General features: G+C 52.7%; 2 protein-coding genes across 3 annotated transcripts; one reads left to right on the plus strand and one right to left on the minus strand.

The window, feature by feature from the left end:
* Positions 1-1351: 1351 nt before the first annotated feature.
* PKLR (pyruvate kinase L/R) lies at positions 1352-13847 on the plus strand. 2 transcript variants are annotated; one of them, XM_074389573.1, is made up of 11 exons: positions 1352-1494; positions 2793-2975; positions 7680-7771; positions 7868-7999; positions 8116-8302; positions 8670-8940; positions 9064-9214; positions 9806-9958; positions 10045-10211; positions 11529-11710; positions 12455-13847. In XM_074389573.1, the coding sequence occupies exons 1-11, from the start codon at positions 1362-1364 to the stop codon at positions 12559-12561; spliced, it is 1758 nt and encodes a 585-aa protein (XP_074245674.1). In that variant the 5' UTR covers positions 1352-1361; the 3' UTR covers positions 12562-13847. The 2 variants fall into 2 exon arrangements, with proteins under 2 accessions (XP_074245674.1, XP_003937839.1); XM_003937790.4 differs by lacking the exon at positions 1352-1494 and adding an exon at positions 1773-1908 and having other exon boundaries at positions 12455-13845.
* Positions 13848-13947: 100 nt separating this feature from the next.
* HCN3 (hyperpolarization activated cyclic nucleotide gated potassium channel 3) lies at positions 13948-26365 on the minus strand. The gene is made up of 8 exons (XM_003937800.4): positions 25854-26365; positions 19701-20130; positions 18657-18818; positions 18034-18252; positions 17478-17624; positions 16826-17066; positions 15779-15943; positions 13948-15337 (listed from the first exon to the last, which is right to left on the minus strand). The coding sequence occupies exons 1-8, from the start codon at positions 26129-26131 to the stop codon at positions 14655-14657; spliced, it is 2325 nt and encodes a 774-aa protein (XP_003937849.3). The 5' UTR covers positions 26132-26365; the 3' UTR covers positions 13948-14654.
* Between the last annotated feature and the right edge of the window lie 1630 nt (positions 26366-27995).

The following is a 27995-nucleotide window of genomic DNA, read 5'->3' on the forward strand; positions in this document are numbered from 1 at the left end:
ATACTGGCTACCTGGGAGGCTGAGGTGGAAGAATCATTTGAGCCCAAGATGTCAAGGTTACTGTGAGCCACGTGCACTCTAGTATGGGTGACAGAGTGAGATCCTGTTTCAAGAAAAAAAAAAAAAGAAAAGAAAGAAAGAAAGGCTGGGCGTGTGGCTCACACCTGTAATTCCAGCGCTTTGAAAGACCGAGGCTAGCAGATCACTTGAGGCCAGGAGTTGGAGACCAGCCTGGCCAACATGGTGAAACTCTGTCTTTACTAAAAATACAAAACTTAGCAGGGCGTGGTGGCGTTTGCCTATAGTTCCAGCCACTCGGGAGGCTGAGGCAGGAGAATCGCTTGGACCCGGGAGGCAGAGGTTGCAGTGAGCCAGGATTGTGCCACTGCACTCCAGCCTGGTGACAGAGCGAGGTCTGTCCCCCCACCCCCACACACACAAAAAAAAAAAAAGAAAGAAAGAAAGAAAAAGAAAGAAAAAGAAAAAGAAATTTCTCTGTGGGTAGGATTCTGTAAGTTTAGCAAAATAGTCAGTCTTTTAGTGTTTCCAGCAACAACCTGATCAAGTTTATCAGTGCCTGGGAATGTTCAATAAACCATCTTGGGTTCAAATCTGTAGGCGGAAACATGCAGCTGGGCAGGTCACAGAGCGGTCAAGGCACTCTGCATTTCTTGGTTGGGACAGAGAAAAAAGTGGGCAAAACCCACCGTACTCTCACAGTGCTCCCTTTTGCCTTTCTTCAGGCTCCAGCCCCAACTCTTAAAGCCCTGGCTTCCTAGATTCACTAACTTCAGTAAAGTACAAAAAAAGGGGGACCATATGTCTGGCCAATATGTATATATATATATATATTCAAATGGATGACCAGATAGTATAAATTGATTGAAAAAAAAAATTTTTTTTTTGAGACGGAATCTCACTCTGTTGCCCAGACTGGAGTGTGCAGTGGTGTGATCTCAGTTCGCTGCAACCTCTGTCTCCCAGGTGGAAGCAATTCTCCTGCCTCGGCCTCCCAAGCAGCTGGGACTACAGGCACCTGCCACTACCCCTGGCTAATTTTTGTATTTTTAATAGAGATGGGGTTTCGCCATATTGGCCAGGCTGGTCTCGAACTCCTGACCTTGTGATCTGCCCGCCTCGGCCTCCCAAAGTGCTGGGATCACAGGCGTGAGCCACCACCCCTGGGGAAAATTTATCAGGAAAAATGGATGAGAGGAAATTACAGAAGACGAGGGCAGAGAGCAGGCAGTTGTTGGGGAGGGACTCTGAGACAGGGTGGCCTGCTGGGTGTGCCCCTTTTCTCTTCTCTGGCTCCCGTAGATAAGACCAGCAGCTTTGTCAGCCTCTCTCTCTCACATTCCATGGTCCCGCAGCCCCAGGCCCCCGCTGAAAGCATGTCGATCCAGGAGAACATATCATCCCTGCAGCTTTGGTCATGGGTCTCTAAGTCGCAGAGAGACTTAGCGAAGTCCATTCTGATTGGAGCTCCAGGAGGTAAGAAGGGGAAGCAGAAGCCATTGAACATAGGAGGAAAATGAGGGTGGAAAGTAGGAGTCAGGGTGAAGGGTATAAATGATCCCTATCTTCCACTGGCTAGGTGGATTTTGGAGAGGAATATATGGTCATCAGAGCCTCCCCGTGTTAAATTATGGACCCTGGCCTGGCTCTTTTCCAGGCTGTATAGGCAGGCCAGGGCCACAGCATGTAAACCACGGGGCACTCCCGTGGTTCCTGGACTCTGGTCCCTGGCATACAGGGCTTCCAGTGGAAGGGGAGTCACTGGTGACACTTTAACCAGTCTGTAGAACTGATCCCCAGCCTAGCTGGGCCTCATGCCTCTGCCAACCCAACAGTGTGGAGCAGACTCACAGAGAGGAAGCCCCAGAGAGCTGTACAGTGGCATGGAAGGTGCGGCTGGAATGAGGGGGGCTCCTCTGAACTAGGCTGGGTCAAGCTACAGGGACCTCTGGGTCTGTAGAAGTTTTGAGAGGCCTGGGGAGACTCAGAAGGTGGGGTGAGGAAGCCAGCCATTAGCCAGGGGTTGGCAGGGAGAAAACAGAGACCTTGGGAGCGGGAACTGGGTGATTCTGGGCCTGCATAAGGAGAGGCTGCTGGGTACTAGACACCAAGGGGTGCTGGGGTTGAGGGACATCAGTAGCTGCAGGCTGGAGGGTCCTGGGTTGTGCGGGGTCTGTATAACTAAGTGGTCGAGAACTTGAACTAGAGTTAGTCAGACTTAGATTTGAATCCTGTGTGATCCATACTTAGAAGCTGGATGATCTTGGACAATTGATTTCCTCTTTCTCAGCCTCTGTTTCTTTATCTGTGAAATTGGGATAATTATAGAACATTTAACTGTACCTGCTTTATAGGATCCTTGTGACATAAGAAGGTAATATAGGATGATGTCCAGCTCATAAGAAAGGAACGAGGCAGGGCGAGGTGGCTCACGCCTGTAATCCCAGCACTTTGGGAGGCCAAGGCGGGCAGATCATGAGGTCAGGGGTTTGAGACCAGCCTGCCCGACGTGGTGAAATCCCATCTCTATTAAAAATACAAAAATTATACATGCCTATAATGCCAGCTACTCAGGAAGCCACGGCAGGAGAATCATTGAACTCTGGAGACGGAGGTTGCAGTGAGCCAAGATCACACCACTGCACACTACAGCCTGGGAAACAGAGCAAGACTCCGTCTCAAAAAAAAAAAAAAAAAAAAAGAAGGGAAGGAATAGAGGGTATGCTGAGATGAAGGCAGGTGCCAGGCAGCCCCTGAGCTCTCTTCTACCACAGGACCAGCGGGGTATCTGCGGCGGGCCAGTGTGGCTCAACTGACCCAGGAGCTGGGCACTGCCTTCTTCCAGCAGCAGCAGCTGCCAGCTGCTATGGCAGACACCTTCCTGGAACACCTCTGCCTGTTGGACATTGACTCCGAGCCCATGGCAACACGAAGTACCAGCATCATTGCCACCATCGGTAAATGCTCCCATCCCCCTGCAGCCTCACGGGCCTCTTCGGTGTTTCTCGAGGTGCTTCTTCATCTTTTGTCTCCTTTGAGACTTCTCCATGTTTGACTCAGCCATTCATTCAACAAAAATTTGTTGGGCATCTAGTAAACAAAATTTTGGGACCAGAGAGTAGATCAGTGAAAAAAAACAGACAAAAATCCCTACCCTTGGGGAGCTGACAGTTTAGCTGGGTGTGACAATAAATAGTAAACACAATAAATTATTATTTTTTTTTTCTTTTGAGACGGAGTTTCGCTCTTGTTACCCAGGCTGGAGTGCAATGGCGCGATCTCGGCTCACCGCAACCTCCGCCTCCTGGGCTCAGGCAATTCTCCTGCCTCAGCCTCCTGAGTAGCTGGGATTACAGGCATGCACCACCATGCCCAGCTAGTTTTTTTTTGTATTTTTAGTAGAGACGGAGTTTCACCATGTTGACCAGGATGGTCTCGATCTCTTGACCTCGTGATCCACCCGCCTCAGCCTCCCAAAGTGCTGGGATTACAGGCTTGAGCCACCGTGCCCGGCCAGCACAATAAATTATTAAAAATAAGTAAATTTTTCTGTTAGACAGTGGGCTGAGTGCGGTGGCTCATGCCTATAACCCCAGCACTTAGGGAGGCCAAGGCTGGCGGATTGCTTGAGCCCAGGAGTTTGAAACCAGCCTGGGCAACGTGGCAAAGCCTGTCGCTACAAAAAATACAAAAATTAGTTGGGTGTGGTGGTGCATACCTATAGTCCCAGCTACTTAGGAGGCTGAGTGGGGAGGAAGGATCACTTAAGCCCAGTAGGTCATAGCAGTGAGCTGTAATCAAGCCACTGTGCTCCAGCCTAGGTGACAGAACAAGACCCTGCCTCCAAAAAAAAGGAAGGAAGGAAGGAAGATGGGAACGAGGGAAGGAAGGAAGAAGAAAAAGGGAGGGAGGGAGGGAAAGAAAGAAAAAAGAAAGAAGAGTGAAAGTTGGCTGGGTACAGTGGCTCACGCCTGTAATCTCAGCACTTTGGGAGGCCGAGACAGGCGGATCACAAGGTCAGGAGTTTGAAACCAGCCTGGCTAACATGGTAAAACCCCGTTTCTACTAAAAATATGAAAAATTACCCAGGTGTGGTGGCACGCACCTGTAATCCCAGCTACTTGGGAGGCTGAGGCAGGTGAATCTTGAACCTGGGAGGCGGAGGTTGCAGTGGGCCGAGATCACGCCATTGCACCCCAGCCTGGGCAACAAGAACAAAACTTTGTCTCAAAAAAAGAAGGAGGGGCAAGTTATAAGTGCTATGGGGAAAGACATCAAGTATGATAAGGGCATCAGGGGTATAAGGGTGAGGGCAGGTTGCAGTCCTAAATAGGGAGGTCAGGGTAGCCATTATTAAGAAAATGAGGCCAGGCGCGGTGGCTCAAGCCTGTAATCCCAGCACTTTGGGAGGCCGAGGTGGGTGGATCACGAGGTCAAGAGATTGAGACCATCCTGGTCAACATGGTGAAACCCCGTCTCTACTAAAAATACAAAAAATTAGCTGGGCATGGTGGCGCGTGCCTGTAATCCCAGCTACTCAGGAGGCTGAGGCAGGAGAATTGCTTGAGCCCAGGAGGCGGAGGTTGCGGTGAGCCGAGATCGCGCCATTGCACTGCAGCCTGGGTAACAAGAGCGAAACTCCATCTCAAAAAAAAAAAAAGAAAAGAAAAGAAAGAAAATGAGGCCTAAGGGAAGACTTGAAGGAGATGAGAGAATTTGCCATGCAGAGATCTAGGGGAAGAGAATTCTAGGCAGAAGGAACAGTCAGTGCCAATGCCTAAGTCAAAGAGGTTAGCAGAGCTAGAAGCCATCAAGAGGGAAGAGCGGGCAGACATGAAGACACTGTCGGGGAGAGGAAGATCAGGTGGGGCTTTGTAGGCCATTTTTAGAATTTGAGTTGTGTTTTCCTCCCTGTAAAATGAGAAACTACTGCAGGGTTTTGAGCAGGAGAATGACAAGCTCTTACTTATGTTTTAATAGAACCTCCCCTGCCCTGCTGCTGTACTGAAAATAGATGGGGGTGGGGGAAGGGTGCCCCTACAGTATTTCTGGTTCAGAACAGTTGGCGGCAGTGAGGTGGTGAGAAGTGGTCAAATTCTGAATGTATTTTGCGGGTAGAGCCGACAGAATTTGCTGATTGATTGGATACGGGGTAGGGAGTGAGGGCAAGCAGGAAAGGAGTCAAAGGTGACAGTTGACTGAGGTTTTTGGCAGGAGGAACTGGAATGATGCATTATCCACTGAGCAGGAAAGACTGTGGTGGAAGGGTTTGTGGGGAGAGCAGAAATTCACTTGGGACACGCTGAGTTTGAGATGCAGATTAGCCATCCAAGTGTGATAGAGAGGGGACAGTCAGGTACACAACTCTGGTTTTGGGAGAAAGGTCTCCATTGGAAAGACATTTGGGAGTTGTCTGCATATAGATGTTATCTCAAGCCACGAGACTAGAGATCACCAAAGAAGTGTAGGTAAAATGACGGAGGAGAACAGGGCTCCTAACATTAAAGGGAGGAACAAGGAAAGGAGACTGGGAAGGAGCAGCTAGAGAGGCAGGAGTCAACCAAGGGAGGTGCGGTCCTAGAGGCCAAGTGAAGACCAGTGTCAGGGAGGGATGGATGTGTGTCCAGGCCGTGGACAGGCCAGTAAAGGAGTAATGAACATTGAGCATTACACTGAGCAACAACACAGAGCTTCTTGGTGACCTTGACAAGAACAGATGCAGTGGAGAGATGGAGGCCAACGCCTGAGTGGGGTGGGTTCAAAAGAGAATGGGGGAAGGGCACTGGAGGCAGCAAGTACAGATAACTCTTGCAATGAATTTTGCTGCAAGCAAGAGCAAAAACTCGGACTAAAGAGAAACCAGGTGATTAAGAATTTTTTTTTTTTTTTTTTGAGACGGAGTTTCGCTCTTGTTACCCAGGCTGGAGTGCAATGGCGCGATCTCGGCTCACCGCAACCTCCACCTCCTGGGTTCAGGCAATTCTCCTGCCTCAGCCTCCTGAGTAGCTGGGATTACAGGCACACGCCACCATGCATGATTTTTTGTATTTTTGTATTTGTATCAGCACCAGCTGATTTTTTGTATTTTTAGTAGAGACGGGGTTTCACCATGTCAACCAGGATGGTCTCGAACTCTCGACCTTGTGATCCACCCACCTTGGCCTCCCAAAGTGCTGGGATTACAGGCTTGAGCCACCGTGCCTGGCGAAATTTTTTTTTTTAGATGGAGTTTCACTCTGTCACCCAGGCTGTATGTAGTGCAGTGGTGGGTTCCTGGGTTCAAACGATTCTCCTGCCCCAGCCTCCCGAGTAGCTGGGATTACAGTCATATGCCACCAAGCCTAGCTAATTTTTGTATTTTTAGTAGAGATGGGTTTTACCATGTTGGTCAGGCTGGTCTCAAACTCCTGACCTTGTGATCTGTCCTCCTCAGCCTCCCAAACTGCTGGGATTACAGGCGTGAGCCACCAAGCCTGGTCTGAATTTTTTTTTTTTTTTTTAAATAATGAAAGAAATAACAGCAGGTTTACATACTAATGGGAATGATTCAGTAAAAAAGAAAAACATGGCTGGGTGCAGTGGCTCACACCTGTAATCTCAGCACTTTGGGAGGCCGATGCAGGTGGATCACCTGAGGTCAGGTGTTTGAGACCAGCCTGCCCAACATGGTGAAACCCCATTTCTACTAAAAATACACAAAATTAGCTGGGCGTGGTAGTGGGCGCCTGTGATCCCAGCTACACGGGAGGCTGAGGCAGGAGACTTGCTTGAACCTGGGAGGCAGAAGTTGCAGTGAGCTGAGATCATGCCACTGCACTTCAGCCTGGGCAACAAGAGTGAAACTGTCTCATAAAAAAAAAAAAAAAAAAAAAAAAAAAAAAAAAAGACCGGGCGCGGTGGCTCAAGCCTGTAATCCCAGCACTTTGGGAGGCCGAGGCGGGTGGATCACGAGGTCGAGAGATCGAGACCATCCTGGTCAACATGGTGAAACCCCGTCTCTACTAAAAAATTAGCTGGGCATGGTGGCGCGTGCCTGTAATCCCAGCTACTCAGGAGGCTGAGGCAGGAGAATTGCCTGAACCCAGGAGGCAGAGGTTGTGGTGAGCCGAGATCGCGCCATTGCACTCCAGCCTGGGTAACAAGAGCGAAACTCCATCTCAAAAAAAAAAAGAGAAAAAAAGAAAAAGAAAAAGAAAAAAAAAGAAAAGAAAAAAAAAAAAAAAGGAAAACATGGGTGTCACAGAAGACCACAGAATGGCTAAATCTATGGCCTTGAGATCGAACTCAGCTCTCCTCAGTCCATGAGGCCTCCTAGCTCTAAAACCCCCACACTCAAACACCCTCACCTGGCTCCCACCCCCTGCTATACACCCCAGACCTTGGGGTGACCGGGTAGGCAGCACTTACATACATCACTTGCTGACACAGTGACCTTAGGCCCGGCCAAGGGCACTCCCCTCCAACTCCCACAGAGCTGCCTCCTCAAGGGGACGGATGTCGGCTGGAGAGGGAAACGGAGTTTGTGACCTGTGATCAGAGGTTGCATTAGGCAGGTTACAGGACTCCTGTGGCGTGGGGCGTTCTGAGGGTAGTGATGGGTTGGGTTTGGTGGCCTCTCCTTTTTTGGGGGAATGTTGTCTGAGTGGAATCTCTGATTCTAGGGCCAGCATCTCGCTCCGTGGAGCGCCTCAAGGAGATGATCAAGGCCGGGATGAACATTGCGCGACTCAACTTCTCCCACGGCTCCCATGAGGTGCGGGATCGGCCGCTGGGCTGTGGGTGGGGCGGGAGGATGCCTCGAGTTCCTGGCCACCTTTCTCTGAAACCCTCACTCCGATCCCTCCCCCAGTACCACGCTGAGTCCATCGCCAACATCCGGGAGGCCGTGGAGAGCTTTGCGGCTTCCCCTCTCAGCTACCGGCCGGTGGCCATCGCCTTGGATACCAAGGGACCGGAGATCCGCACTGGGATCCCGCAGGGGGTGAGCGGTGGGGATGAGACTGGCCCGTTGGGCGGGGTCCCAGGCCCGGGCGTGGGCAGGGGCGGGTCCCGGGCTCTGGGGCCGCCGAACTCACGTCTCCTCTGGCCCGCCCCTAGGGTCCGGAGTCGGAGGTGGAGCTGGTGAAGGGCTCCCAGGTGCTGGTGACCGTGGACCCCGCGTTCCGGACCCGGGGGAACGCGAACACCGTGTGGGTGGACTACCCCAATATTGTCCGGGTCGTGCCCGTGGGGGGCCGCATCTATCTTGACGACGGGCTCATCTCCCTAGTGGTCCAGAAAATCGGTGCGGACGCGCCTCCCGCCCTGCCACATCCGTGCGCTGGGCCCATTCCCTTCTCTTTGGCTGCCCCATCGGCCGTCAGACCGACCGCGCCTTCCCCTGGTCTTCCACGCGCCTTTGCCAGCCCGTCCCAGGGGTCCCCAGTGTGCAGACTCCGGCGCTCACCCTGGGTTGGGGCTGGACTGCAAGGGGCGTCGTTTCTTCCACGGACGCCCATTTGTGCCTGTGCCGGGCGGGGCCCAGAACAAGGGCGGAGAGACGAGGCGGACACGGTTCCTGACCTCTTGGGGGTCCAAGCCCAGCCTTCCCTCTGCTGTGACTGTGCCCCGGCCTCACCCCTGACCGCAGCTGGCTCTCTCCATGTCCGCAGGCCCAGAGGGGCTGGTGACCCAAGTGGAGAACGGCGGCGTCCTGGGCGGCCGGAAGGGCGTGAACCTGCCCGGGGTCCAGGTGGACTTGCCCGGGCTGTCGGAGCAGGACTTCCGAGACCTGCGCTTCGGGGTGGAGCATGGCGTGGACATTGTCTTTGCCTCCTTTGTGCGGAAAGCCAGTGACGTGGCTGCCGTCAGAGCTGCTCTGGGGCCGGAAGGACAGGGCATCAAGATCGTCAGCAAAATTGAGAACCACGAAGGCGTGAAGAGGTGAGGTTTGGGCTCTCTTCCCCTTCCTGCCGTAGCTACTCCCCGTCACCTTTCTTCTCCCGCCTGCCTCTTCCTGGCATCTCCTAGCTCTCTGCCCTGGCCCGGATTCTCCCAACCGCCCAGGTTTGATGAAATTCTGGAGGTGAGCGACGGCATCATGGTGGCCCGGGGGGACCTGGGCATCGAGATCCCAGCAGAGAAGGTTTTCCTCGCTCAGAAGATGATGATTGGGCGCTGCAACCTGGCAGGCAAGCCTGTTGTCTGTGCCACACAGGTCTGGAGTGAGCCCTTGAGGTTGGGCACTCTGTGGGTTTTAGGGACACCTGTGGGTGAGGGTAAACGCCCACACTGTAGGTTCATTATTTATTTATTTTAAGATGGAGTCTCATTCTGTTACCAGGCTGGAGTGCAGTGGGGGTTGCGATCTCGGCTCACTGCAAAGTCCGCCTCCCGGGTTCAGGCGATTCTGCCTCAGCCTCCCGAGTAGCTGGAATTATAGGCCACTGCCACCAGGCCCAGCTACTTTATGTATTTTTAGTAGAGACAGGGTTTCACCATGTTAGCAAGGATGGTCTCAAACTCCTGACCACAGGTGATCCACTTGCCTTAGCCTCTCAAACTGCTGGGATTACAGGCGTGAGCCACCACTCCAGGTCCACACCATAGGTTTATAGTACATTTTGCTGACAAGTGTTTGATCCTCAAACTACAAAGTTAGAAATACTTTGACCCCTATTTTCAGGGGTTGTGACTGTGACCCTGATTTTCGGGACACTCTGAGTGTGTGGGTGTCAGAGAAGTAGCTTGGGCAGGGTCCCCAGTCATGGTGGACTCCTACAACTTTGATGTTCATGGTGTCCCCAAGATGCTGGAGAGCATGATCAACAAGCCCCGACCAACGAGGGCAGAAACAAGCGATGTGGCCAACGCTGTGCTGGACGGGGCTGACTGTATTATGCTGTCAGGGGAGACCGCCAAGGGCAACTTCCCTGTGGAAGCCGTGAAGATGCAGCATGCGGTAGGAGCTCGGCATGGAAAGCAAATGGGCCAGGGAACCAAATCCCTTCCGCACCCCAATGCAGCCTGACATTCTGGCACCTGCAGATTGCCCGGGAGGCCGAGGCTGCAGTGTACCATCGGCAGCTGTTTGAGGAGCTACGTCGGGCAGCGCCACTGAGCCGTGATCCCACTGAGGTCACCGCCATTGGCGCTGTGGAGGCTGCCTTCAAGTGCTGCGCTGCTGCCATCATCGTGTTGACCACAACTGGCCGGTGAGGGGGACACTAGGAATGCCCAGATGGGTAGGGGTCAGGGGTAGTCTGGGATGGGCCCCAGGCCTGGGTTTAGTCTGGTGACCAGGGGTGAAGGGTCCATCTGAGTCAAGAGGAGGGGCAGCAATGACAGCTGGAGGCCAGGAGAGACAGAATGCCAGTGAGCTTCTAGGGACTGTAAGGGGACAGTGCCATCACTGGACACATTGGCTTCGAGACCATTTGGGCTCCTGGGGCTCAGAAGCAAGTCCATTCGGCCCACAGAGCCTTACAATGCTAAGGTATTGCAGAAGGGCCCCGTAGGTCTGAGTTCAAGTCTTTAGTCTGAAATGTAGGCTGCTCTCTTTCCTCATGAACAGGACAAGGTAATGATTTGTTCTTCATGAGAATGCAATGATTAACAGGAGATATGAAGTAATTAAGTACTATATGTAAATTAAGCACATAATACACATTTTCAAAAGGGTTTATATTTCTTGGGGTTTTTTTGTTTTGTCTTTTGGGATGGAATCTCACTCTGTTGCCCAGGCTGGAATGCAATGGTGCAATCTTGATTCACCACAACCTCCACCTCCTGGGTTCAAGCACTTCTCCTGCCTCAGCCTCCTGAGTAGCTGGGATAAAGACAAGCACCACCACCCCTGGATAATTTTTGTAATTTTTAGTAGAGACAGGGTTTCACCATGCTGGCCAGGCTGGTCTGGCCTCAGGTAATCCACCCACTTTGGTGGATTACAGGTGTGTTGGGATTACAGGTGTAAGCCACCGTGCCCGGTGGGCTTTAATATTTCTTAAAGAGATTTCTCCTTATTATCTCATATCTTTCTTGTGTGGTAGGGAGGGCAGGGATTTTTTTTTTTTTTTTTTTTTTAGATGAAATCCCGCTGTGTTGTGCAGGGTGGAGGACAATGGCTCACTGCAACCTCTGCCTCCCAGGTTCGAGCGATTCTCTGCCTCAGCTTCCCAAATAGCTGGGATTACAGGCACAAGCCACCACACCCAGCTAATTTTTGTATCTTTAGTGGAGACAGGGTTTCACCATCTTGGCCAGGCTGGTATTGAACTCCTGACCTCGTGATCCACCCGCCTCAGCCTCCCAAAGTGCTGGGATTACAGGCGTGAGCCGCCACACCTGCTCTGGGAGGCAGACATTCTCATACTCATTTTGTAGGTGAGAACACCAAGGCCCAAGGAAGTATAATGACTTACCCAGGGTCACATAGCTTGTTAGTGACACCTGGCACCAGAACCCAGACTCTCGTTTCTTGGTTCACCACTCTTCCCCTGATCGGGACTGACCTTCTCTGCCTCCTCTAGCTCAGCCCAGCTTCTGTCTCAGTACCGACCTCGGGCAGCAGTCATTGCTGTCACCCGCTCTGCCCAGGCTGCCCGCCAGGTCCACTTATGCCGAGGAGTCTTCCCCTTGCTTTACCGTGAACCTCCAGAAGCCATCTGGGCAGATGATGTGGATCGCCGGGTACAATTTGGCATTGAAAGTGGTGAGCTACCTAGACCTTCCACCCACTCCTACCATTTGTATCAGTTCTCCTCCAACCCAGCTTCCCACACCCACTCAAAGGGCCTTGCCTCCCTCCTGTGGTCCCAGGGTCTCCCTGTGAGATTCACTAAGATTGAGAGATATCAGTCTGGCCTATCACACACACCTCTTCCATCAGCATAGCCACACAGGCAAATGGCTATGCTACTTAGCAACACACTCTGTCCTAACCCGTGGGCACTCCTGCACCTTTCTTTTCTTTTTTTTTTTTTTTGAGACGGAGTCTCATTCTGTCACCGAGGCTGGAGTGCAATGGCGCAATCTCGGCTCACTGCAACTTCCGCCTCCTGGGTTTAAGCGATTCTCCTGCCTCAGCCTCCTGAGTAGCTGGGATTACAGGCGTCTGCCACCACACCTAATTTTTATATTTTTAGTAGACATGGGGTTTCACCATGTTGATCAGGCTGGTTTCAAACTCTTGGGTCTCAACTCACTGCAACCTCTACCTTCTGGGTTCAGGTGATTCTCCTGCCTCAGCCTCCTGGACAGCTGGGACTACAGGCATGCACCAACATGTCCAGCTAATTTTTGTATTTTTATTAGAGACAAGGTTTCGCCATGTTGATCAGGCTGGTCTTGAACTCCTCACCTCACATGATCTGTCTGTCTCGCCCTCCCAAACTGTCAGATTACAGGTGTGAGCTGCTGTGCCTGTCCAATGACTCCTTTTCTTTCCCTCCCCCAGGAAAACTCCGTGGCTTCCTCCATGTTGGGGACCTGGTGATTGTGGTGACAGGCTGGCGACCTGGCTCCGGCTACACCAACATCATGCGGGTGCTGAGCATATCCTGAGATGCCCCTCCCTCCTCTGCCGCAGCCTACCCCTGTACCCCATCCCTTCCTCCCTAGTCTACATCCTCCAGCCTACACCTCTCCAAAGTCCCACCTCTAAGTCCTCTTCTCTATTCCTGGCTCTTCCTACCTTGGGCCTATCTGAGACCATATCTGCCAACTAGTCCCATTCCAAGCTGCCCCTTCCCCATCTCCGTTTCACACAGGTCCTGAAAGTGTCCAATCATGCACTGGCCACTCGATAGCACCAACTGTACATTCCCTGCATCCGATCCACTCAGCAGGCCCCAAGATACCTTGAGCCTTTAATCCCAGTTTGGTTGGTTAATTCCATAACGCCAGCCTTCCCATCCCTCAGGGTTGGGGAGACAGAGGACAGGACAATCTTGTCCAGTCTCCCATTCTCATATGTGGCCCTCATGATAATCTGGGCATATCTTATGCCAGGGCAGGCTACCCCTTTCATGGTGACTGACAGTGACATGAAAGCCTACACTTTGGGGAAAACTGGGTGGAATAGATGCTGGGGAGAAGTGAGGGCTGGTTTTGTCACTGTCTTCACAGCCTCTGTGCTGGGCTTGCAGACCACTGTCTTGGCTGCTCTCATGCCTGCCTGATACCCTGCTTGGCCAAATGCCTGGCTGCTTCCTCATGCACCCACAAATTAGCTTCCCACTCACTTTGTTCCCACACACAAACCAAGAGCCAAAAATGAGTGTCTCTATTTTATATTTAAATCCAGCTGTTTGGAAGCAATTATAAAACTTCTCCCACATACCAAGAACCCCAGAACTCCCCACCCAGAAGGAAAGGAGACCTAGGGTCTTGGCCCCACAGTCTTTAGTGCTGTAGAGTAGGAGAGGGGACAGACAGAGTGTGGTAAAGGACTACTGTTGTCCCTGAGAAGGCAGAGGTGCTGGCTGGCCTGCCCTTTCCCAGGCTTGAATTCCTTGGGCCTTCCCTTTACTCTTGTACCAACAGCAAACTCCGAAGGAAAAAACAAAACAAAACTCTAAAGACAAACACAGTCCTTCTCCCTCTCTCACATGGTTCCTCCTGCCCCTACCTGATAGGGAGAAGGTTCAAGTATTGCTGCTGATGGGTTTAGGCAAGGACCACAGAGGCTGGCATGGAGAGGCCCTGCCTCCTGCTACTCCTCCTGTCTCCTTACCTGAAAAGGAGGGGAGGGATGGATAAAGTAACGGCTAAACTAAATGAACTGGTAACAAATAAAATTAGCAAGTGAATAAATAAAATAAAATAAATAAATAAGCAAAGAAAAAAATATCACATAAGGATTCAGCCATTTTCCCCTCCACCGGGGAGCGGGGAGGAATCCAGGCTGACATATTAATAAGGAGGTACCAACTATCCCTTAACTTTTAGGGGGGCACCACTGGAGCAGAGAGCACAGGGAAGAGGCAGCTCTCAGTTTACAAAAAGACAGTTCTACCACAGGACAGACTGCAGGGAACTTAGAAGTGCGTTCCCACTCAGAGGGTAGAGACACAGAGTGCCATAGGTGGCAGTGAGCGGGTAAATGTGGATGCCCACACTCAGGACCCAAGACATCTGCTAGCAGCAATGGGGGCGCAGGTGATTGGCAGTGCCTGGCTATGCTACAGGAACAGGAAGATAACCAGGCCAGGCAGAACCTGCAGGATCATTGGCAGGGAAACAGAGACATTAAGTTACTTGGCAGTGATGGTGGTGGCAAGTACTTGTTCTTAGTAAAGGTAGGGTCATGGGCCTGGGCCTGCACCTGGCAGGACCATAGCCAGGGGAATACCCTTGTCAGAGGTTCTGAGTCACTTCTACTTGGCAGTGGAGACATACAGCCCCTGGCATATTACTCGGGACATGGTAGATGCTCGGTACACATGACGAATGGATTATGATGGCAGACAAGCTACGGGATTCTTGAGCTGAGGACACAGAGACCATCTTCATGGCAGTATGGGGAATGTCAGCACAGGGCCGACATTTCCATAGGGCAATGCTTCAGGTCCCCATGGCCTTCCCAGGAGGCATCTGCCCTTGGGTACATACTACTCACTAACCCCAAGAACTAAGGCTGGATGTACTCAAGGGTTTTACATGTTGGCAGAAAGCTGGGGACCCCCAGGGGTGGCTGGCTCAGGCACTGGTGGCCTGGGGGGCTGGGCTGTCCTTGGAGGCTTGGCCAGGAGCCCTGAGGGAGGTAGCCGCTCACTTCCTGAGCCCTTACGCCCAGGAGAGCCGTCGCCTGTTGCCCGCTGAGGCAGAGAGGGTTGGGAGGCTGAGAGTGGGCGGTCCCGAGGTCCTAGCCGCCGCCCACCCCCTCCTGGAGGGGGACCCAGCAAGGAGACCTGGGAGCGCCCTGCCCGGGATAGGCTGGCATGCAGGGTTCGGGCAGGTGGGACGGGCAGGCGGGAGGTGGATGCCCATGGGCCGGCTCGGACTGGCACCAGCGGGGAGGCTGGAGAGCCTACTGAGCGCCGAGCAGAGCGAGCAAGGAGGATGGCTGGAGAGTCAGGGGAGAGAGGCAGAGGGCCCCGCTGGTGAGTCAGGGCAATAGCCACATTGGAGGTCACAGCAGCTGCCTGAAGGGGCGCATGCACCAGTGGCTCCCACGGTACTGGCTTTCCACTGAGCCGAGCTCCTGTGCTGGGAGCCAGGCCCCTAACACCCCGAGCCATGTCTCTGTCATGTTGCACCAAGTGCTGTTCCATGATGCCACCACTGCTGCCTGGACTTGGCTCAGAGCGCTTCCGCTGCAGTATGGAATTCTTCTTGCCTAGAATTTGTCCCGGGAGGGGGAAGTTAAGGATAGGAAAGGAATCCAAGTTGGAAGTTGGATCTCAAAGAGTGTGAGGGTCTCAGGACAGGGTGGGGTTGAGGGTAGGGGATGGGAGTCAGTAGTATGGTGATGGGGCTAGCAGGGTGGAGATGGGGTTGGAGGAAGTGGGTATGTATCAGAGACAGTGAGGGTCAGGGGACTGGTACTCAGGGGAAGGAGGACTCAGGACATGGGGACATGGGATGATATCTCTCCGGGGTAGGACATGCTGAGGGATAAGGACAGTGGGCCACAGTGTTGAAAGGCCTGTTGGGAGCATCTGTTGGGACTGAATGGATTGGGATATGACCCGGGAGCCCCAAAGCCTGAGCTCCTTGCTTTGGAGGTGGGGTGAGGGCACAGCCTGGACCCAGAGCAGATGGGGTGGACAGGTCTCACCAATGCGGCGCAGCCGATCCATGGCCACAGTCTCAAAGGCCCGGCGCATCATGGGGAACTCCTCCAGCACAGCGTTGAAATGGTCCACACTGAGTGAGTAGAGGCGGCAGTAGGTGTCGGCCCGAACACTGGCTGTGCGCCGGCCCCTAGTTAGCAGGCAGATCTCTGCAGAAGTTGGGAGGAAGCCTCAGAACCCCTGTCCCTGCCCCCGAATGCCTCTCACTGAGCCTGCAGCAGTGGACCCAACTTTCTAAGGCTCTTCCCTAGACTTGGGAGAAACCACTGATTACCTATTACCTCCCTGTTCCAGGGTCCCTAAACACCCCAAGCATTGTTTCTCTCCAGATGCCCACAATTACTGGATTGCTGCTCCCTGTCCTTCCTACTCTCTCCAAATGAAGGCTGATGACCAGGCAGGTCTTGCTGGCCCTAGACTCCCAGTGACTCCACTTTAACTCCCACCCCTCCCTGACTGCTGTATCCCAAGAAGTAAACAAGAGCTAGACCAGGGCAAGTCACTCCGTCTACCCACCCCTCCCACCCCCTTGAATGAACACTGAGGGCAGCCCTGAAGGAGAGAAGCAGTGTCAAAGAGCAAAGTGCAACATGATGGGGGTGGTGGGTGGTTTGGGGACCGAGAGACTACATGAGCCTTAGGTCCCTTTGGGCAGTGGCTGGCTAAACTGCCCTTACTGCCTCAGGCTGGGTTCCCGAATCACACCACCTGGCAACTCCATAAAGCTCATGCTCCAGGACAGCTCTACTTCACCCCTGCCTTTCCCTCATCTCATAGGATCCCTGGATTTCACTGTCTAGGGGTTCTAAAAGGCCCTCTGACCCAGTAGTTTGCAACCTGGCTGTGCATTAGAATCTCCTGAGAAGCTTTTAAAAGCTACAGAGCTCCAGACCCCAGCCCAGAGATTCTCACTGAGGGGCTGGAGCTCTGTAATTCTGCAGCATAGCCAGGCAGGGACCCTGAGCCTGGGGAGCAGTTGCCCTGTCCGTCATCTGCTTGTGACCCCCCCACCCTCCTTGAGGCCTGCTAACCCCCAAAGTAGGATCCATCGGTGAGGCGTGTGTCCCGGGCACCGCGGGCCAGCACACTGAGAAGCCCATGCTGGATGAAGTACATCTTCCTGCCCACAGAGCCCTCACGCACCACAAGGTCCCCCGGCTGGAAGACCTCAAAGTGCAGCTTGGTGAGGACTGCAGTGACAAAGCTGGGGTCGGCATGGGCAAACAGTGGCATGTGGGCCACCAGGCCCCGACAGGTGAAGTTAATGATCTCCTGGATAGGAGAGAGGACTGTCAGGCAGGCTGTGCCCCCTGCCCTGAGATGCTCCCAATGAGCTCATCTTCCTCCAGAAACCCCACCCCTGGGGTTCATGTTCTGCCAAAGGATGGGGATGCGTCAGTGGGCCTGGGACCATCCCTAAGCTTCTGTCTTCAGATCTTTCCCATGAGCTCTTGTGGGACTATCTCCCCAAAACAGAGATCCCTACAGTCCCTCCTTATGTACACTTCACTCCCAAAGGACCTTCCAGAAAGACCCTAGCCCCTGAAAGGCCCCCAAATACCTGGTCTCCCACAGGACCCTCTGCAGGCCTCATTCCCCATGGGGAATGACCGACAGCCCCTACCACCAGATAGCACTCCAGGTCCCTGAAGAGCCCCCCTTCCAGGGCCAACCCAGCCCCACCTCCCGAAGTGGCTCGCTCAGCTCGCCCAGGATGCTTTCCTCGTCGAACATCTTGCCCTGGTAGCGGTGCTCATAGTACTCATGGATGCGCTGCCGTGTGTCTGCTGGCAGCTTGTGGAAGGACATGTACTGCTCCACCTGCTTGTACTGGAGGGCCGGCCCATTGCCAGGGGCAAGAGGACACAGGTAGAGATTTGGGGCCGGAACAGTAGGGTGTGCGTGTGTAGAAGGTCAGAGACACGGGTCAAACTCAGAGGGGTGAAACATGGAAGCAGGCATGGATACACAGGGCCACAGAGGAATATGGGTAATGGTGGATACCAGGAAGACACAGAGCACAGTCATAGGAACACCCAGGCGTGAACAGCAGAGGGGCCAAGCACCAGCACAGGTTCAAACAAAGAAAAAGTACACGCAGGGGCAGGGACCAAATGGACACAGGGCAGGAAAGGAAACAGAGGCATAACAGGGGCACACATCAGAATGGGAGTCAAGTCTGGGTACCCAGTCTCCAACAACCCTCCATGCCACCCCTCCCTCCCCTGTCCCTGCTGACCTTCTCCTGGTACTGACGCCGGGAAGAGTCCAGGGACTGGATGAGCGCGGTGGCGTGGCCGATGAACATGGCATAGCACGTGGCACCCACAATCATGCTGAGCATGGTGAGCCAGACGTCCGGCATGCCTACAGGTGCCTGCTGCCCATAGCCTATGCACAGCATGTGGCTCATGGCCTTGAACAGGGCATGGGAATACTGGCGGCCCCACGAGTGGTTCTGGGGGGGCAGAGTGTATTGCAGGGCTGGGCATGGGCCCCTCAGAGCCTCATTCATCACCTGCCCCTTGTCCTCTTTTGGTCTTTCTGTCTGCCCCCTTCTACTGTAGGCCTTCCTCCTGGCAGGCACTTAAGTTTGGTTCTGGGGGCCCTGAGGCAAAAGGGTCCTCGATTACAGCTTGGGGGGCCTCAGCTTCCGGCTAGGTGCCCTTCCTTGCCTGCTCCCTCCAACACACGAACGCTTCTTCTGGGTGTCCTTCCCCTTTCCTCCCTCCTCCCCACCTCCTCACTCTTATTTTCTGTCGTGATCATCTCCCACCTCCTGCTCCCTGTGGCCATCCCTGTTACTCAGGCAGAAGAGCCCTTAGAAGGCCCAGGAGAGGCAGAGCTGTGGGGACTTCTCACCACCATGTGGTTGATGGAGACCCAGCAGTCGGGAGGGAAGTCCTGCAGCATGGGGACCAGGAACTGCAGACAGCCATCCCAGTGACATAGCAGCAGCATCATCCCAATGAGGTTGAAGATGCGAACCACAGCACTGGCCAGGTCATAGGTCATGTGAAAGATCTGAGGAGTCCGAGGAGGAGCTGCTGTGGACAGGAACCCCTCCCTGCTCGTCCTCCTCCATTCCCAGCCTGGTACATTCTCGGAACTTCTCCCTAGCCCCAAACCCCGTGAAATAAAAAATACAACTATTATTCATTTGTGTGGAGTTCTGTGGCACACATGTATAGTTAATACAAAGCAATTTCTTATTTCTCTCATCTTATAGATAGGAAAGCTGAGGTCAGTCATGTGCCCAGAGTCACACAGTAAGTGTCACGGCAGAGAATCAAACAAATTTACTGCACAAGCTGTCAGGCGTAGCCTAGAAAAGAGAGAGGGCATTTCACAGGGTAATGTTCCCAGGGCATATGTGTAAAAATTAATGCCAGCAGCCCTCTCTCTTCCAGTGGTAATAATATATAATGGTGACTTCGCTGAGAACTTAGACACCTAAGTGATTTGCATGTATTAACTCCTTTAATCCTAACAGTCTTATCAGAGGTAAGTGTATTAGAACAGAAAACGGAGTCTCCTATGGTAAACCGTAAAACTGGAATCTGACCAAAGACAATGAGACTGCAGAGCCCACAGTCTGAACCACTAAACTCTGCGGCTCTGAAGCAGAAGCTCCAGCTTCTTCCACACCCCATCCTCCACCAAGCATCCAGCTAACTCTAAAGTGTGTGTCCACAGCTGTGCTCCACCCTCCTGTGCCACCATCTTTACCCCACACCCCATCCCCTGAACCCTCATTTTGTTCCTGCTTCACCCCACCAACTTGGGAGAGAGCTCACCCATGAAAGCCCCACCCATTTTCTCCACCCTATAAGGTCACCAGGAGCCCCACCCATAGCATCTTTCTAGAGGAGTCTGCCAGCCCCCCTGCCCACCTCCCCGCCCCACCTCCTCCCACTGGTGTATGTAGCGGATGAGGCGGGAGAGGCGGAGCAGCCGCAGCAGGCTGAGGATCTTGGTGAAGCGAACGATGCGTAGGGCCCGTGCTGTTTTGTAGACCTCAGCATCCAACCGTGGCTCCAGCTCCACCACCAGGAAGATGTAATCCACAGGGATAGAAGAGATGAGGTCAACCAGGAACCAGGTGCGCAGGTAGCGTGTGCGGATGGCTTGCGGTGCTAGCAGGATCTCAGCACCCTCCTCCACCACAATGCCCGTTCGGAAGTTCAGCACCAGATCCAGTAGGAAGAAAGTGTCAGACAATACGTTGAAGACAATCCAAGGTGGGGAGTTTTCCTCCTTGAAGAAGGTGATGCCCACAGGCAGGACGATGAGGTTCCCCACCATCAGCAGCAGCATGATCAGGTCCCAGTAAAACCTAAGGTGGGAATGGGATAAGGAGTAAGACCATGAGGATATTTCACCAGCCACCAGACTGACAGAGTAGCGTGACATGGCCAAGACTGGGCAAAGATACACAATAACAGAAAACTGTTTACAGCCGCTGGGAGTACAAGTGGGGACCACCATTTGGGCAAATAGTTCAGCATTATCTAGTAAAGTTAAACATTTGCATTCCCTGCAACTCAGCAATTCCATTCCTAGGTATAGACACATCCAAGGGAAACATGCGCTCCAAGAGATACACGTAGGAATGTTTTTTTGCAGCATTAGAGAACAACACACGTGTACTTCTGTAGAAAAAAATGTAGAGGCCGGGCGCGGTGGCTCACACCTGTAATCCCAGCACTTTGGGAGGCCGAGGCGGGTGGGTCACGAAGTCAAGAGATCGAGACCATCCTGGTTAAAATGGTGAAACCCCGTCTCTACTAAAAATACAAAAAATTAGCTGGGCGTGGTGGCGCGTGCCTGTAATCCCAGCTACTCAGGAGGCTGAGGCAGGAGAATCACCTGAACTCAGGAGGCAGAGGTTGCAGTGAGCCGAGACTGCACCATTGCACTCCAGCCTGGGTAACAAGAGCGAAACTCCGTCTCAAAAAAAAGAAAGAAAGTAAAAAATGTAGATCGATAAGTACATAAATACACAATTTATGGCCTGGAATACAATCCAGTAGTGAAATTACCCAACTATAGCTACATTCAGCCCTATGGATGAATTTCACAAATGCAATGCAGTGCAAAAGGAGCAAAAAACAGCCTGGGCAACATAGTGAGACCTCATCTCAACAACAAATAAAAAAATGAGGCCGGGTACGGTGGCTCAAGCCTCTAATCCCAGCACTTTGGGAGGCTGAGGCGGGTGGATCACGAGGTCAAGAGATCGAGACCATTCTGGTCAACATGGTGAAACCCCGTCTCTACTAAAAATACAAAACATTAGCTGGGCATGGTGGCGCGTGTCTGTAATCCCAGCTACTCAGGAGGCTGAGACAGGGGAATTGCCTGAACCCGGGAGGCGGAGGTTGCGGTGAGCCGAGATCACGCCATTGCACTCCAGCCTGGGTAACAAGAGTGAAACTCCATCTCAAAAAAAAAAAAAAAAAAAAATTAGCCATGCGTGGTGGTGAGCATCTATAGTCCCAGCTACTCGGGAGGCTGCAGTGCACTCCAGCCTGGCTGACAGAGCAAGACCCTGTCTCAAAAAACAAAAACAAACAAACAAAAAACCTATGGCTCATGCCTGTAATCCCAGGGCTTTGGGAGGCCACAGTGGGATCACTTGAGTCCTTGAGTCCAGGAGTTCAAGACCAGCCTGGGCAACATAGTGAGAGCTCATCTCTACAAAAAAGTAAAAATTAGGCCAGGCGAGGTGGCTCATGCCTGTAAGCCCAGCACTTTGGGAGGCCAAGGCAGGTGGATCACCTGAGGCCAGGAGTTTGAGACCAGCCTGACCAACATGGTAAAACCCCACCTCTACTGAAAGTACAAAAATGAGCTGGGCATGGTGGTAGGTGCCTATAATCTCAGTTACTCAGGAGGCTGAGGCAGGAGAATTGCTTGAACCCAGGAGGCAGAGGTTGCAGTGAGCCAAGATCGTGCCATTGCACTCCAGCCTGAATGACAAGAGTAAGATTCTGTCTAAAAAAAAAAAAAAAAAAAATAGGCCGGGCTCGGTGGCTCAAGCCTGTAATCCCAGCACTTTGGGAGGCCGAGGCGGGTGGATCACGAGGTCAAGATATCGAGACCATCCTGGTCAACATGGTGAAACCCCGTCTTTACTAAAAATACAAAAAAATTAGCTGGGCATGGTGGCATGTGCCTGTAATCCTAGCTACTCAGGAGGCTGAGGCAGGAGAATTGCCTGAGCCCAGGAGGCGGAGGTTGCGGTGAGCCGAGATCGCGCCATTGCACTCCAGCCTGGGTAACAAGAGCGAAACTCCATCTCAAAAAAAAAAAAAAAAAAAAATTGGCCGGCGTGGTTGTTCATGCCTGTAACCCAAGCACTTTGGAGGCCAAGGCGGGCGGATAACCTGAGGTCAGGAGTTCAAGACCAGCCTGACCAACATGGTGAAATCCCATCTTATAAAAAAAAAAAAAAATTAGCCAGGCATAGTGGTGTGTGCCTGTAAGCCCATATCCTCAGGAGGCTGAGGTGGGCGGATTGTTTGAGTCTAAGAGTTCAGGGCTCAGTGAGCTTTGATTACACCACTGCACTCTAGCCTGTGACAGTGAGATCGTGTCTCAAAAATAATAATAAGAGATGGCACCACTGCACTCCAGCCTGGGTGATGGAGTGAGACAAAATAATAACAAAAGAAGGAAAGAGGAAAAGAAAGAAGGAAGGAAGGGAGAGAGGGAGGGAGGGAGGGAGGAAGGAAATGTATACCACAAAAGTTAGAATAATGGATTTGAGAAAAGAATGTGAGAGCACTAGGGGGGCTTCTACAGATCTGGCAATGTAGTATCTCTTGACCTAGATAGTTGTTATATGACAGTTTGCTTTAAAATTACTCTTCCAGGCTGGGCGCAGTGGCTCACGCCAGAACTTTGGGATGCCGAGGCTGGCAGATCACCTGAGGTCAGGAGTTTGAGACCAGCCTGGCCAACATGGTGAAACCCTGTCTCTAATAAAAATACAAAAATTACCTGGGTGTGGTGGTATGCACCTGTAATCCCAGCTACTTGGGAGGCCAAGGCAGGAGAATTGCTTGAACCTGGGAGGTGGAGGTTGCAGTGAACGGAGATCGCTCCACTGCCCTCCAGACTGGGTGACAGGGTGAGACTCTGTATCAAATAAACAAATAAAAATTGGCCGGGCATGGTGGCTCACACCTATAACCCTAGCACTTTGGGAGGCCAAAGTGGGTGGATCACGGGGTCAGGAGTTCAAGACCAGCCTGGCCAAAATGGTGAAACCCCATCTCTATTGCAAATGCAAAAATTAGCTGGGCGTGGTGGCATGCTCCTGTAATCCCAGCTACTCAGGAGACTGAGGCAAGAGAATTGCTTGAACCTAGGAGGTAGAGGTTGCAGTGAGTCAAGATTGCGTTATTGCCGGGCGCGGTGTCTCAAGCCTGTAATCCCAGCACTTTAGGAGGCTGAGGCGGGTGGATCACAAGGTCAAGAGATCGAGACCATCCTGGTCAACATGGTGAAACCCCGTCTCTACTAAAATACAAAAAAATCAGCTGGGCATGGTGGCACGTGCCTGTAATCCCAGCTACTCAGGAGGCTGAGGCAGGAGAATTGCCTGAACCCAGGAGGCGGAGGTTGCGATGAGTCGAGATCGCGCCATTGCACTCCAGCCTAGGTAACAAGAGCGAAACTCCGTCTCAAAAAAAAAAAAAAAAAAAAAAAAGATTGTGTTATTGCACTCCAGCCTGGGTGACACAGTGAGACTCCTTTTCAAAATAAATAAATAAATAAAATTACTTTACTATATACATATATATCCCTACTATATATCATTTACCTCACCAGTGCTAATTTTTTTTTTTTTTTTTTTTTTGAGACGGAGTTTCGCTCTTGTTTTTCAAGAGATCGAGACCATCCTGGCCAACATGGTGAAACCCCATCTCTACTAAAAATACAAAAATTAGCTGGGCTTGGTGGTGCACACCTGTAATCCCAGTACTGGGGAGGCTGAGGCAGAAGAATCACTTGCACTCAGGAGGCAGAGGCTGTAGTGAGCCGAGATTGCACAACTGCACTCTAGCCTGGTGACAGAGCAGGACATCATCTCAAGAAAAAAAAAGGTAATGTACCCTGTACTAATGTCGCAGCATTGCTGAAAACATTTACGTGGAGACAATAGATGTGACCATGTGGTACAGGCACTAGTTGGTGTTATGACGCACCCACCCTTTATCCTCAGGTTTCTGAAAAAGCTGCTGCTTCTACCATCTGCAGATATCTGCGCTTTCTAGTCTAGGACCTCATGCCCTCCCCAGCCTTCTCCACCCATTCCTTTTCTCCAACACAGTTGGACCCACGGATCCTGTTCCTTTGCTGGGGTCGCTCATCCATGTCCCAGGGTGGGGTGGTCTATCCTGCCTTCCTCTGAATTGAGCTTTCCAGGGATGCCCTTCCCCCTCCACAGAACCTCAGACAGGGCTGCACACACAGAGAAGCTCCACAGGAGATCATGAGGCAGCAAGGCTTGAGCTCTGCATGCCTTTCCTCCTCTGGGCTCTGTGTCCACTAGGACTCTGGTGGCTGAGCACAGAGGCACAGGCAGGAGTGAGTGACACAGTTGTGGCAGACACTGTGGATAGAAGAGGTTGAGACGGAACTGTGTGAAGCCCTCATTCAGAGAATATCACAGGATAATCTCAGGGACTCAATTACCTATGGTGATTTTAATTCTAGGACACACCTAACCCCAGTATCAGCTCAGAACCTAGCCCCTTCTGATTCAGACTGCAAAATCAATTTTCAGCCCTGAAAGAAGCTTCCCCAAGTCTGAGCCTCTGGGAAGCCCCTCAGACTATATGTTTTCAATCAACAAAAACCACTGACCACTCTTCTTTTCTCTCCTGGGCTGAGGAGGAATCCTGTATTGTGAGATACTAGGAGAGGGGAGGGAAGGAGAGTTCGCCTGGCCATGAGAGCATCTTCATAGCCTGACTCACAGGCGGTCACAAGCCTGGCGGGTGATGCAGTAGAGAGAATGAAGAAGCACAATCGGAGGGATACCCGACTTCTGGGGATCCGTCTATGAGTGAACAGAGGGAAGGGAGCGAGAGCCACAGGAGACTAGAAAAGGAGCAGTGGATGGGTGGGAACGAGGCAAGAGTGTAAGGAACAATGGGAGGAAGAGGGACATAGAGGGAGTGTGTATATATGTGGATTCAAGATAAAGTCTGGGTCTACAACTGTATTTCCAGACTCCAGATTCACACCTCTTCCTCTCTCTTTCTTTAGATCCCCAGGTGAGGTGATTTGCACATATCCCTGCCTCATCAAAGAGCTGTCCTTCATTTCCCCCAAGGACAAGGCTGCTGTCCTCCCCTAGCGACCTTGATGTAGAGGTACAGCCTGACGGAGACTGAAATGGCCCCACCCCCACCCTCGGTCCCTTCTCTGGGAGTCACCTGGGTTGTGGTCCTACCGCTGCTTTGCTGCTTCAGTCACTGAGTCTTGGCCCAGGCCCGCCGCCCCCGCCTTCAGCACTAGGGACAGCGACCAGAGCTGAGGTCTGGACCCTCGCCCCCTTCAGCGTCCCTATTTTTCCTGGTAGTCTGTCATGCTGAACTAGGCAGGTGCTAAGGAGTGGGTGTGGGGATGGGAGATAGCGGTGCTCGGCTTCTCCCTCAGGCCGGCCCCGAGACTTAGAGTATAATTTCCCAGATCTCCAGCAAGCAGGACTGGAGGAGGCAGGGGTCCCAAACTTCGGTAGTTCCTGTGGTCCGGATTGGGGTCCCGGGTTCCTGAAAGGGGACATCCAGGTCTCTGGAGATCCCCTGATGTCTGCTTGCCCTTCTGGCACTCCCAGCCTGCCAAGGCACGGAGTATCTCCGGCAGGGGATACCCGCCCAGGAATTCCTAGGCTAGGTTGGGGGGGTGACTCTCTCGCCCCACCAAGGGACCCCTGGGCCGGAAACGAAGTGACCGTGGAGGGTGGAGCGGGCCGGGTCCCGGTGTCGCTGCCCGCGAGGGTGGGATCGATGCACCCCGCCCTCCCGGCCGAGCCCCCAGTACCGGAAATCGCTGTAGGGGTGGATGATCCAGGCCCCCGCAGACTTCACCCGTTGCTGCTCGATTTCCACTGCTTTGTGGCTGCCGAACACTCGAAGGGAGAACTTGTTGACCGTGGGCTGGAGCAGCGTCCCGAGGTGCCTCCTCTTAGGCTCAGGCCCAGACCCGGGGATCGGACCTGAGGTCGCGGTCGCAGGCGGGGGAGCAGCGGGGGGCACCGCCTCCAGCCCAGGGGTCGCCCCTTCGCTGGCCCCCGCCGCCGGCCGCTGCTCCGCCTCCATGGTGCCCACCCCGCTTACACGCTTGGCCTTCTAGAGCCCTCTGTGGCCATCAGTGCCCCCAGCCCCTCCAGAGTAAGAGTCGGCGCAGCCCCGCGGGCTCTAGCTGAGGCGTCGTAGGCTGGGAACCGCGGGCGCGCGGGGCGGAGGGGGTGTGTGCTAGACTGGCGGCGGCGGGCGGCGGGCGGCAGGCGGGTTGTGCGGCGCCCCCTGGTGAGGGCTGCGCGAAGACTGGGCGGGGCTGGGAAGCCGGGATGCGGGAGGAACTCCGAGATCCAGGCGGCTTAGCAAAGGAGGCGGGGCGCGCAGCCAGCGCCAGGGAGAGGGCGTGGCCTAGCGTTGGCCTTTCATCCACTCAGAGTCAGGGAGGAGGAGCCCCCTGCAGTGGCGGGAAAACCGGACGCGAGTTTGTAGCTCGAGGAACTTGGGAGCGCGAGGGATTGGGGTCTAATGGAAGAAGTGGAAATGGCTTTTGGGATTATTCCCCATTCGCGCCCATGGACTTCTGTCTTGATTCCATCTTCTCTTAATACTTCTAGGAATATTCTTGTCTTTTGATTTCCTCGGAACTGCTTCCCCTACTATTTAATTTCCTAATTCATTCTGTCAGCTTTCACGAAGTGCGACTCTGCCTGTCATTGAGTGGACGCTGAGGAAACAAAAATGAGTACAAAAGTCCTAGGCTTAGCATCTCCATGTCGAAATGGAAAACAACACAAAACAAAAACAAAGTCCTAGCCATAAAGCTGCTACTCATCTGTGCCAGGACAGACAGGTAAATTGCAGTGCTATGCGAAGTTAAGTGCTATAAATTCCCAAATATCTCAAATTCTTCCCTTCATCTCCAGTTCTTTTTTTTTTTTTTTTTTTTTTTTTTTTTTGAGACGGAGTTTCGCTCTTGTTACCCAGGCTGGAGTGCAATGGCGCGATCTCGGCTCACCGCAACCTCCGCCTCCTGGGTTCAGGCAATTCTCCTGCCTCAGCCTCCCAAGTAGGTGGGATTATAGGCACACGCCACCATGCCCAGCTAATTTTTTGTATTTTTAGTAGAGACGGGGTTTCACCATGTTGACCAGGTTGGTCTCGATCTCTCGACCTTGTGATCCACCCGCCTCGGCCTCCCAAAGTGCTGGGATTACAGGCTTGAGCCACCGCGCCCGGCCTTCATCTCCAGTTCTTATTGCCACTGCCTTATTTCAAGCGCTCAGCATTTTTTCACCTAAATTATTTCAGAAACATCTAAGTCTTCAACCTCTTCCAGACCAATTCTTCTTCCATTCTCTGCCAGTTACCTTCCTAAAATCCAACTATGCCTATATTGCTTGCCTGAAGTCCATTGTGCTTTCCCATCTTCTACAGGACTACATTTAAGTTCTTTAGCATGGTGTATGAGGCCCTAAAAAATGTGGACCTAGTTTCAACAATCTGTCTTCTGACAGTCCCTCTCTTGAAAGCCAAAGCCCCAATCATGCTGAAAGACTTTGCACTGCCTTGTCTCTATGCTTTTGCAAATATTTTCTCTGCCTGGTATTCTCCTCCAATTCACTTTCCAACGGTTGGTTCAGATCTCACCTTCTCTAGGAAACCTAGGAACACATTTCCAACTCTCCTTTCCCCAGGCAGGGTCTATTCTATAGCCTTTTTTTTTTTTTTTCCCTTCCCCAAGATGGAGTCTCACTCAGTCGCCCAGGCTGGAGTGCAATGGTGCGAGCTCAGCTCACTGCAACCTCCATCTCCTGGGTTCAAGCAATTTTCCTGCCTCAGCCTCCCAAGTAGCTGGGATTACAGGCGTGCGCCACCAAGCCCCAGTAATTTTTGTATTTTTAGTAGAAATGTGGTTTCACCATGGTGGCCAGCGTGGTCTTGA

The sequence above is a fragment of the Saimiri boliviensis genome, chromosome 19 (assembly GCF_048565385.1).
Source record: "Saimiri boliviensis isolate mSaiBol1 chromosome 19, mSaiBol1.pri, whole genome shotgun sequence".
Taxonomy (NCBI): Eukaryota; Metazoa; Chordata; class Mammalia; order Primates; family Cebidae; genus Saimiri; species Saimiri boliviensis.